The 12500-nt window shown below is 40.0% G+C and overlaps 1 protein-coding gene across 1 annotated transcript in view; it reads left to right on the top strand.

Moving 5' to 3' along the window:
• Positions 1-12500, top strand: part of LOC138030848 (collagen alpha-1(I) chain-like) — a 36446-nt gene that overhangs the window by 7661 nt on the left and 16285 nt on the right. The window contains exons 4-9 of the mRNA XM_068878711.1: positions 3142-3318; positions 3948-4178; positions 4463-4615; positions 5887-6218; positions 8912-9155; positions 11965-12153. Of these exons, the coding sequence (XP_068734812.1) occupies positions 3142-3318; positions 3948-4178; positions 4463-4615; positions 5887-6218; positions 8912-9155; positions 11965-12153 (1326 nt within the window). The remainder of the gene's footprint in view (positions 1-3141; positions 3319-3947; positions 4179-4462; positions 4616-5886; positions 6219-8911; positions 9156-11964; positions 12154-12500) is intronic.

Here is a 12500-nt window from a genome sequence, read left to right as displayed (position 1 = left end):
AGAATTGGATAAGCCTAATGCTAAAGTTTGTTTTGTCCTCTAGATGAAGCTAGAAAGGGAAATTACTGTAAGGGCATTCGTTGTATGGTTAGAACTAGAATGTCTTCCGTGTTTAAAGTGCCCCTGTGACTAAAAAAATCAATTCATATTTTTCTTTGGATTTCAAAACTTTGTTAACAAAACACTAAGTGACCCAGGCTTTAAGCCTTGATTTCGAAAAGACACCTCTTTATTTTAACTGTAATTTTCCAATTTAATGGTCCGCCACAACTAACATTATGTTCTTGAGAGAGCTGGATCGTGGAGAAAATGACGTCAAAGGCTCACTAGTTTAAGAATGCAATACGTGTGTATGCCGCAGAATTAATATGCTGCACAGGGGTTTTGGGCTTTCATACTTTTAAACTCACGCTTTGCATATATAATAAGCTGCGTTCACACACTGGAATTTTGAGCTACATGTAGTGAGCCTCTGACGTCACTTTTCCCTGGATCAAACCCCCTGAGGTCCAATCGGTCAGTGTTGAACGTGAGTAATTGCGGACCGTGAAATCCAAAACTTACACTCAAAGTAAACGGCCTTTGGATAAAAATCAAAGCTCAAAATTTTGCCAGTCAGGTGTTAAGCAAACACACTTTCAAAATCTGAAGGAAAAAAGGTAATGGTTTTTTCGATCACAGGGGCACTTTAAATAGGAACAACTAACTGCAATTATATGAATGAATGAAAATAAAATATGTAAAGCATCCTGACATTCTTACTTTTGTATATGGTTTAGATAGTATTACATGTGTATCTTAAAATGAAAAAATGAAAGCAGCAATAATGTTGTGTGACTATGAAGACTGAAATGTAGATTTGTAGACCTTGACCACGACAGTCACAGCAGCACATAAAGTCTGGAGTTGCATGAAGCCAGGGGTATTGTTTATTTATATTTGTCCCACACTTTCCAATCCTGAAGTTTTTGTGTTTTTCTCTCATGATTTTCTCATAAATATTTATTGCTGTAACCATGTTATGTAGCATCATTAGAAAATTTATTATTTTTAATAGTTGATAACAGATTGTCTTTATGAGACTAATTGAGTGTTGTGCTGGAATAGACTGACTGGCTTGCTGACTGATAGAGGCACCGACACGGGAAAATTGTCCTTTTACCTTGGTTTCTTGTATCTTCCCTTATAATTCTAATTTCATTGTCAGTACATGTAAGTTCGATTTTAACACCAGTACACCAGTAAAGAGGTCTGTGATGGCTTTAATGTTCCTGCTTTGTGATACAAATGACTGAGAATAAGGAGGAATTAAACTTAACAGCACTAGTTCAGCTTAGCATAAAAATCACTCATTTTGGCAGGCAATAGAGGTACAATTTCAGGGTTATCTTTCTCTGCAAAATTATGACTAAAGTTTCCCCTTTTGAAGAATCCAAATTATCCCTTGAAACATCAAGTTTTTGCTTATAAGTTTCCTGGCTGATGTTAAATCAGTATTTTCTACTTCAGAATATGGCACGTTTTTGTTATAAGATGGCATAAGCCATGCAAATTTGAACTCGGTGCATGCCAGTTTACCTCACACTCTTTTGAAAACAAGACACTAGCGGTATGTGCACAGCATTCACCTTGCCCAGTGCCCAGCCATGCAGCCACGCAATGCACGCTTTGCATCATTCCATTACGTGCTGTTATTATCCACAAAGAAACCAACGGATTGTTAAGTTTTTGTGAATGGTGAACTATTCCTGTCACAACAAACTTTTTGCCAACAACATTTTGAATGAAGCCTGAAAGGCTTTGAACTGTTTTTGCAAATAGCGACTTGTTTCAAGCACCAAATACGATACAAAATCTGTTGATTCTACCAGTGGTAAACATTCTGGATCAAAGTTCTTGTCGGAAATTATAAATGGATCAATTCCAGTAAGAGAAATCTTTTCTCTGTATCGTTCCTTGACCTTTGAATCAGGGCTCTCGGCATAATCTCCAAGTTTCACAGGCTGATCAGCCATTCTAATTTCAACCTTATTTTTTTCCTGTAAGTGTTGAGATTTCAAGCAATCTGAAATGCCAGTTGGATTCTACGACTTTTAGAGAATCAGATATATTACTTCATGAGAGATTACCTCACTAAAAGGAATTTTAAATGCAGCAAAAGTGAGCTCGCCATGAAAATTTCTCTAGCTTTTTTTACAATGTATAACTCACGTGGACCACCAATATGGTGGAGCCTCATTTTCAAGTATTTGTCAAAAGCTTGTGACGTCACATGAAAACGCTCTATTCCCCTCCAATCCTGAACAATGTTTTATAGCCATGGTTTTCATTTGAGGCCAGAGGCCGGATGTTTCGTCTGGTCATTTCCCATACCATGTCCGGTACTTTGATGCCAATATTTGAGGGGTTTATTATTTTTTTTCCATTATTATTATTATTTTTACTTACTTTTTAAAGAAAATTTGAGTGAACTCCAGCCTTGCTTGGGAAACTGATTCTTGAGTTCCAGAAACACTAGGAACAGGGTTCCAGAGTATGGTATTTAAAATAATTATTATGTTATATTATATTATATTAGATATAATGGGCCAATTTTACCCCGTTGATGCCTTTACTGATACTAATCACGCACGTTACTTCATCAGCTCAGGGTACATTTTGCGGTAGCTAAACAAGAGGGTTTTTAAGATCGAAAAAACAAAATTCGCCATGTTCTCGGAATGCGCGTGCTTATTTGCAAAGAATTATGGGTCGTTCACAACTTCTCTCACTTGTTTTGAGAACTGTTTCAGGGTGTATGATCAACTTACGCCATATTTACAATGTTGCAAATTTGATCCAATTTATAACTATTGACACACCATATGCACAGTACAGGATGCACAGTGCAATACTGAAGAATCGCCTTAACATCCCACACAAGTGATGTGAGACGGGCCTATGATTTCTTGTCCTTATCTGAGAAGTCTAGAAAGTCTAACCACTTGCAGATCTTTTTGCAGCACTTTCTCCGCAATTATTTAAAAACCCTGAATGTTGGTCTGCTCAGGGTTTTGATTCTGTGGCCTCCCGCATGGTAGTCCGATGGTATTTCTATTATAAGCAATTCAACTTGTAAAAAACTCCTTCCAAATCTTTTAGGCGCAGTTGGTGTTAATGGAAGTAGGGGTCCCATCGGCGACAATGGTGAGCAAGGTCCACAGGGTGTCCCGGGGCCACCAGGAGAAGCAGGAGCAGTTGGGAATATTGGAGAACCAGGAGACAGCATACCTGGTCCCAATGGAACAAATGGAGAAAATGGTCTCAAGGGTGAACAAGGTATTTATTTAAACAATGGGCTGGGTTAATTGACCAGAGGCAATGTATGTCAAGGTTAGCCTTGAATTTGCCTTCAGTTCCATCAAAGAACTTTAGTTCAGGGTTATTCTCTTGTTTTCCTTGTTTCTTGATAAACACTTGGCCAAAATTCATCTCTACACGAAAGGTGTTTGGGTGGTATTGGCCGGAATGAAATATCACAAGCGTCTTTGCTCTCATGTTAGTCAAAAACTAATAGTTAATGTTTGCTATTAATTTAGTGGAAGTTTCTTAAGTGCAAGTTATAATGTTATCAGACAGGCCCACATTCACCTAAAAGTCATTGAGGTCAATTATTTTTGCTTTCAGATGACAGCTTGTCAAATTGTGTGATCTGATTGGCTGAATACATGCGGGGAACAATGTGTCAGTTAATTGGTTAATTTTGTGTTACACTAAATTCAGTCATGGTGTGCGATGACTTTTGGGCAAATGTGGGCCTTGAAACCTAATTTGTGCTTGAGCCTTAGGTTAAATAGTGCTATTTTGCCTGAACCTTCCAAGAGTAAGGTGTTTGTCTGAAAAGACAGAGCTCTTGTCACTCCCCCAACCCTGCTCTTTCTCAACCATGACTCTTATTTTTTAATTAGGTTCGAAAGGAGAGCCGGGTGGTAATGGCAATCCTGGAACCAATGGTACTAAGGGTGATAGAGGCCCACAAGGACCTAAAGGAGCACAAGGTGGAAATGGAACAATTGGATCTACTGAGGGCTCTGCAGGTGCTAAAGGGGAGGTTGGAGAAAAAGGACCCAGTGGTGATAGCATCGTCGGACCCCCAGGGGAGCCTGGATTGATAGGAATGCCTGGTACTCCAACTAAAGGTAACTTTGAAATAGCCTTCTGTTTTTTTTCCAGAACGTGACGCTGGCATACTCAGAGAAAAAGAGAGTTTTCCAAAATGGAATTTAAATTATGACCCTCTGCTGAATACAAATTGGTTGGGTTGCTTAAATGAAATGATCTTGTGGGAGTTCAACATTGATTCAAGAAGATAGGAAGTAGATTGAGATGGTTTAGAGTGGGGTAGTGTCCATTGTATTTGCAATTGTATTGTTGGTTTTATTCTACACATTCATGTTGCATTCTTGGTTGACTTTACTTTCAGGTGTTCCTGGTGAGCCAGGTGACGTAGGAGTCAGAGGTGTGGGTGGAGTACCTGGAAAAGCAGGCCCAGGTGGTCCACAAGGAGACAATGGGCCAAGAGGACCACCAGGACAACCTGGACCTCAAGGAGAGAAGGGGAATATTGGAGACATATGTAAGTCTAGAAGTCTGTCATCTGCAACAACCTTTGTAGTGGGTAACAGTATACCACCTACCCTGCACCTCTGGGGAAACCGGATCAGGCGCTATGGGAAATAAAGTGAATGGGATGTTGACCCACCTGGTGTTTTTGTTTCAATAATAAGTATTATCAAAAACTGGATCATTGGATAATGGAATTCGAGAGTTTTGATTGGCTAAGCCGTCATGGGTTATGAGCCATTATACCATGATCTACAAACACGGCAAGCATATGCGTGATTTTTTGGGCCTTTTTATTTTTATTGTAGTCTAGTTTTCTATACTTTGGGGGCGTTTTTAATAAACCAATTATTCCACTCCCGCTTGTTGGATATGTGATGATTATAGCCGACTCGGCACTACGCGCCTCGTCGACATAAATTTTGTGTCCCTGTCCAAGCAACACAAATACCTTTCCATCTATAAGCAATATAATTTGGCCGCAATGTTGAAATGGTCAAATGCCTATTTCAGGTCTTGTCAGAGTTTTGAGCAACTCTGCCTGTTGTCGTTTTTTGTCCCAACATTGAAGTGGAAATACTGGAAAAAAAAATATGGATGGTCACAGGTTGTGTGGTTGAAAAACAACTAAAACAAGAGGTCTTTTCATTCATTTAAATGTGCTGCATATGAGCCACTGGGGGCTCACAAGGCCTTAGCTTTCCCTGGTTTCTTTAGCATGAAGCAACTGAGGGTATTGGCACACCCCCCACCCCGGATGGGATGCTTGAGTGCAGGGCTACCCCCAAGGGTATGTTGTCAGGACCCATTTACATTCCTCGATGAAGAGAGCGTGGAGGTTCTTATGAAAGGAAACAGCTCAGTGAGCTAGGTCTCAAACCTGTGGGGTTAGACTGCCGCATCAATCACTTCCTCACCGTGGTTCTGCATATTTTCGTTCCCAAGAGCAATAGTAGTGTACTCAAGGTGCCTTTTTCTTCATGTGTAAGCAAGAATGGAGACGAGGAAAATGGATTGAAAATTTAAACAAGGGAATAAAGTTTTGTAGCTTTGACACAGCGTGAGAGAAATTCAACACTTGTAGACTATCCTGCTAAAAATTAATTCCTTTAATATCATCTCATTAAGTTGTCATGGATATTGTGTTTGTGAGCTCAGGTGTTCTGTTATGTGCTTTACACAGTTATACATGTAGCTTTAAAACACGGACACCTCCAAGATAGAATCCCTTTAACACATCAGCTTTATGTATACCGAATAATGGCCATTTTTCATCAATTTCAGTGTGTGGCCAATTAAATGCAGATTATGCCTTCGCCATGGATACTTCAGGAAGCATTCTGGAGTCTGAATTTCAAATTATGAAGGATTTTATCAACCAAGTCATTGACTTCCTTCTAATTGGGCCAAACTTGACCCATGTTGGGCTGATTGATTACAGCAATGGTGCCAGTTTGCAGTTCGACTTTTTGCAGTCTTTTGAGAAAGAGGAAATCAAGAGTTTTGTTGAGGCTGTGCCCCAGACATATGGTTTGACACGGATTGATTTAGCTCTCAAAGTTGCATCAGAAGAGCTGTTCACACCTACAGGAGGAATGAGAGACACTTCGAGAAAGGTAGAGCGAGTTTCAATCAGTGTCATAAAACCAAAACCAAAGGAATTACTTTAGCCAATCAAAAAGGACTGAGACAATCCAGTAAACCAATCAAAACTTGAAGTCATTACACGAAGCCGACACAAAGGGCAGGAAATGTGCACGCGCGAGCCACGATTGGTTTTGGTTTCACTTGTGATTGGTTGAAAAAGTGGCGCAAGAATTTTGAACCAATCACTGAGTGAAGTAATGCAAAATCAAAGCAATTCGCTAATTACTTTTGACACCCAATTGAAAATCGCTCTAAAATTGCCATATTAGTAGCCAATTAACCCATTCATTTCTGAAGCGGCACCCATTAATGAGTGCAATTGTCAAGAAATCTAGAAAAATCTAGAAATCTCAGTCTCAGGACTGAAAGAGCCGCTAACCCTTCAACTCGTTTTTTGGTAGATTTTCATATCTTTCAGGAGCTCATTTCCGGATTTTTTTTTTTTTTTAATATTGAATCCTGATTTTTTTACGAGCGCTTGATGTTAGTGAAAGTTTTAATTTTTTGCGCGCTATAAGCCCCGCTGGACAAATTATTTTCTCGTAGGCTCATTAGGAACGAGCCAATGAGACGTGTGACCCGATATTTGACACTTTTTTTAGCTGTGACGTTAGAAAAGGACATTCCAACAGCTCAATCTTGCACGATGCCCTTTTCTTACGTCACGCTCGATACATGGACGCATTTGGCCGAGTGGGGGACTAATGCGAAGGATAGGTTCACTTATAGCGCTCGTAAAAAAATCAGGATTCAATATAATTTTTTTAAAGTGCCCGTAACCCCAAAATATATTTTTCGCTAAAATGAATCTTTGCACCTGTTCGAGACACATTGCGATCATTTTTTCCTTTTTCTAACAAATCCTGCCATTTTATAGGCTTCGAAAGTTGCGAAAATCCAAGCATCTTTTGTTCACGACCGAGTCAGAAGGGCAGTGGGTCTATTCCTGATTTGACGTCACAATCTACTTTGCATGCATTTTTACAAAGAGTTAATGGGATGTAAATCAGTTTTTAACGTCAAATCAGGAATAGACTCACTCCCCTTCTGACTCGGTCGTGAGCAAAAGATGCTTGGATTTTCGCAACTTTCGAAACCTATAATATGGCAGGATTTGTTAGAAAAAGGAAAAAATGGTCGCAGTGCGTCTCGAACAGGTGCAAAGATTCATTTTAGCGAAAAATATATTTTGGGGTTAGAGGCACTTTAAACTAATGACGAGAGGGAGAGGTTCTCCACTCATGTAACAGAAACATCAGGGTGTTTGCAATTTTGTCTTAGGAGGTCAAGGTATTGAAGCGGACTTAGTTTTCTGAAAATTTCGTCCCAGGGATTAGGATAAAGTTCTTATATCGGCTCTTGAAATTGGTTTAAAAACTATGGACACAAATTGTTATATAATATTGATCCGAATCCTCAACACAATAGAACTGCATTCTATACCTTTCGATTAAAATGAGAGGTTTTAAATGTTGATCGAGTTTGCCAAACAAGGACTCCATCAAAATTTGTTAGTGTGCAAGACTGGATCAACGCGCAGTGTCGCCACCTCTTTGTAACTCCATAGAGATGTTGTCTCCGTTGGCTTGGTGAGATAGCTCAGGATCCCGACTGAAAGAGGGGTAATGGGTGTGGCATAAGTAGGGGACTAGGCGTTACATTCATGTGCATATCATGATTTGGATTTGCGTTCGGAGGTAAAGGTTTCTCTGGCGATGTTGGTCGTAACTGCAAACATAGCTGAGTAATAGTGATAGTGAATAATAAATATAGGTTATTTGCCAGCTGGGAGGTCCGTTTAACAAAAAACTGTGACCGAAGTCACAGTTTTTCGCTATACGGACCGACCCTTAGCTGATAAATAACTAATTTTTTTCCTCGTTCTCCCTTCCTCTCTGAAATCACTTTTTTTGTTGACTCGCACCGCGCTTGATAGCGAATATGGTATTAAAGCGACTTACAAACTGAACGTTTCAAAGAGAACTATTTTTATTTGAATTATATTTCCAAACCTCTTGTCCAATAAAAGAAACTTCTGTATGTAAACGGATTCGGTGTAAAAAAAATTGGAAATTTAAGGTCATCACACAAGCTCACGCAACCAAGGCTTGGATTCCCCCCGCCGTGAGCGGGCCGGATGAGAAAATTCCGCCCACTCCCGGAACCAATCAGATGGCAGGATTTGTTGAATTCCGCCCGCTCACGTATCGAGAAAAAATAATAAACTTTACTTAAGGCCTGTTTTAAACGTCGCATTTTCACATGTGCCGAATATAATGCAAATAAGAAAAATCTATTGTTTTCGCTCGCTTTTGCATTAAATTCGGCTCATGTGGAGTTCTACTTTTGAACCGGGCCTAATTTAAATTTTCTTTAAGTTTCAAGCGCTGGGGCATTAGTTTTGGACTCAGTACATAAAAATCAACTAAAATCAAATCAAACGAGAGGAGAGGGGAAACTCGGGGTACCTGGGAAAATACCACTTGGAGCAGAGTAAAAAACGAACAAACGTTACCAACATATGACGCCGAGTCTGGGAATCGAACTCTGGCCACGTTGCTGGAGGCAAATGACTTCACCACTAAGCCAACACTGCTCCCCGAACTCCCTCGTAATTTTTTTTTTTTTTTTTTTTTTATTTTTTTATTTTGCATTTCTTAAGGTACTGGTCCTCCTCACCGATGGTAACCAAACTGGAAGAGACAGGGCCCCTAATCAGACTCCTTTGGTGGACGCTGTCCAGCCAATCAAGAATCTTAGTGTAAAGGTGATTGCCATTGGCATAGGAAGTGTGGATAGAAAACAGCTGGCTACATTAGTCTCGGACCCCGACGATATTCTGCAACCAAGCAATTTTGATGAACTTCTTACTCTGGTGCGAACAACTGTTGGCAAAAGCTGTAGAGGTGCGGACTTTCAATAAATAATGTTGATACTTGAAGCTACAATCTTGGACAAAAAGGGTTGAGAATATTAAAAACAGGGGTTATTTTGCGCACTACGTCCTGAATATCGCACATTATTAGCGATCCCCCTCCCCCCTACAACCAATGTTGATAAGCCCAGGTTCGACATGCTTTGTTTCGTCTAGCAACATTGATCAGGGGGGGTGGGGGCAAAAAGAGAGCTTATTTTTCATACTCGTGATCGGAGTTTAGTCCAAAAGCAGAGTTTTCTCAACAATTTTGTCCAAGATTGTAGTTTATACATCTTACAGCGTCAATCAATGTACATAGTGAACTTTATTTAATTAATACAGTTTTCCGAAGAAAAAGATCAAGATTTTTAATTCTGTGAAAATAAAGCAACAGGATGTCTCTTTTGAATTGTTAGTCAGTGCAAATTGATGTAAAATGTAATTTTTACCTAACAAATACGTGCAAATCAGGGGAAAATGCTACATATTGTGACCAAGGGCCTGGAGGGGGGACTGGAAACTAGATATTTCAAAGGCTCTTTTCTCAAAACTACGCCGTACGACCAGGATTAAAATTTTATTATTATCGAAATAGTCGAAAATCGACGTTTTTGCCATCAGTTGAGAAACACCTGTCTGACAGATTTAACTATTTATTTCCATACATGATTATTTTTTTCTCGCTAAGAGAATCCTGAAAGCTTGAGTTGGGGTCGTACGGCTAATTTGCGAGAAAAAGGCCTTTGAAATGTCTAATTGTCAGTCCCCTCTTAATGAGCTCGGTCACTGCATTTAGTATTTTCCCCTGATTTGCATTTATTTGTTGGGTAAAATTACATTTTACATCAATTGCAGTGACTGAAACTTCTGAAGAGACATTGTGTTTCTTTAATTTCACAGATTTCAAAATCTTGATCTTTTTCTTCGGAAAACTGTAGTAAGCCACCTTAGGTTGCTTTTTGGAGGAGAGGGGGAAACTAGAGTACTCAGAGAAAACTAGAGCACTCAGAGAAGAACCTCTTGGACCAGAGTAGAGAACCAACAAACTCAATCCACAAGTGATGCCAAGTCTGGGACTCGAACCCAGGCCACATTGTTGGGAGGCGAGTGGTATCGCCGCTGTGCCATTGCTGTTCCTGTTGTACTGTAGTTAAATCAACTTAAATCAAATGCACGCAGCTGGCTCAAAACGCGGGAAATTATCGCAAATGAACAGCTAAATCCGTCTTTAAGTGCTTATCAATAAAGGGCAAAATTACTGAGCGCTGATTGGCTGAGACAGGGGGCAATTTTTCTTAATCGAGAGCATTTTTGGTAATCAAGAGAGGGCTTGATTACTTGATCCTGATTGGTTAATTCTGCCCTTTATTTATAAACAAGTAATCGCATGAGTCCTCGTACTATTAAGGATTAATTGCACTTGTGTTTTGGAAATTTCCCAAAATTTCCAAAACACTTGTGCAATTAATCCTTAATAGTACTCGGCCTAATGTGATTACCTATACAAATTTCGAGCAACTCCCATACTTAGCATATGTCACGACATTTTTACAGACCAGTCTATTTTTGGACTACTTTACCGCAAAACAACAACGGCAGTTCCCGTTCGGTGACACCGTGACGTCAAGTTAGTTTTCTGTGATTGGTCAGCGGGCTTCTGCGGGAGTCTCATTCACGGGAAATTCAGTCTAAAAATAAATCAGTCAGTGAAAACTCCGTGACAGGAATATATGGGAGTTGCTCAGTCCTACTCATGGGTTCCTGCTAAAAGGTAACTGTGAAACTTAAAGCATTTGGAAGACCCCAAATTTCATTTCATGCAAAATAGTAGAGTAGAATCTTTAAGCACCATTTGAAATGATTTTCGGGTAATAGCCACTTTCAGATTAGAGTAGAAATAACACTGCTCTGAGCATGCGCATTAAAAAATTCGACCTGCAAACCACCTGTGTGAGCTCAGACCAAAATCGCCTTTTCGTAGTCTTGCCGGTACTATAATCTAACGTTCTCCATTGTACATTTTACAGCAACATTTTCATAGAAGAATGTCAGATTTCAATCAATTGTTTGAGTTTACATGCAACAATCTGATTGTTTATTTTAATTACACAGGTAATAGTCATTCGTTACCAGATTAAGTTCGACGTCTTCATTATTTGAAAACATTTCAAGCATGATAATCAATACAATACAATAATCGATTTGTCACCGGCTATAATGTTATCTAGCATATCTAAATATTTTGTCGTAACCAAGTTATGTTTAAAAGACAAGGAGCAGTGTTTTATCGGGTTTTAAAAACACGAGGCGTAGCTGAGTGTTTTTAGACCCGTAAATGCCAGCTAAAGAGCATCGTGATTATCGCAAGAGAAATCAGTCTCGGGCACCCCAAGGCTGGAGCTTATTTAGCATACTGTAAGAAGGCCATGACAACCTCGTGATCTGGTGATGTAACTCGGAGAAATGGGGAGAAAAATTTTAACGCCGTATCCCACAACCGCGCGCGGCCTTATTTTCGAATTCAACATGGCAGAAGCGAGGTTAGATCTCGTGGGTCTACTTGAATATTCATTCAGTAACAGGAAATGTGGTAGACACAGAATGATCTTTTGAGTTTTGGCTATGGAAATACTGCAGGGAGTTTGGAAACAACACCAAAGGCCGCGCGCGTTTGTGGGATACGGCGTTAAATTTTTTCTTCACAGTCCTCCAAATTACGTCACCAAATCACCTGGAAGAAACCTAAGGCGTAGGTATAGCAGTTTTACTAAGCACGAGTTTGTTTGCCAATTGTGTAGGTCCACACGGTGACGCAGGTCCACGAGGGCCCAAAGGTATCCCGGGAGAAGGCGGAATTAAGGGAATAGTGGGTCCACGAGGCGAGAGAGGTGATCAAGGGCGTAAGGGCGAGCAAGGTCCTACAGGGGTTCCTGGACCTCAAGGAGCTGTCGGTGATAATGGAACGAGGGGCGATCAAGGACCACCAGGTATGGAAATATTAAGTTCCCTTCACACGAGGAAAAGTTTATGTGAGAAATATGTTCGATCGTGTGAATGGGGCAAGCAATCGTGCTTGTTTTTGCACGAGAAATGGATTTTGAAGAATACTCGTACACGAATACAAACTACGGCCACCTCTTTCTTTGAAGTTGCTACTTTATGTTTGATCGTGTGAATGGGGCAAGCAATCGTACTTGTTTTTGCAGGAGAGATGGATTTTGAAGAATACTCGTACACGAATACAAACTACGGCAACCTTTTTCTTTCAAGTTGCTACTTTTTTGTGACAAATCATTCATGCAAATTATTTTTTTGCCACATAAACGCGCTCCAG

This window comes from Montipora capricornis, chromosome 13 (genome assembly GCF_036669925.1).
Source record: "Montipora capricornis isolate CH-2021 chromosome 13, ASM3666992v2, whole genome shotgun sequence".
Classification (NCBI taxonomy): Eukaryota; Metazoa; Cnidaria; class Anthozoa; order Scleractinia; family Acroporidae; genus Montipora; species Montipora capricornis.
This window is presented reverse-complemented; position numbering and strand designations above follow the sequence as displayed.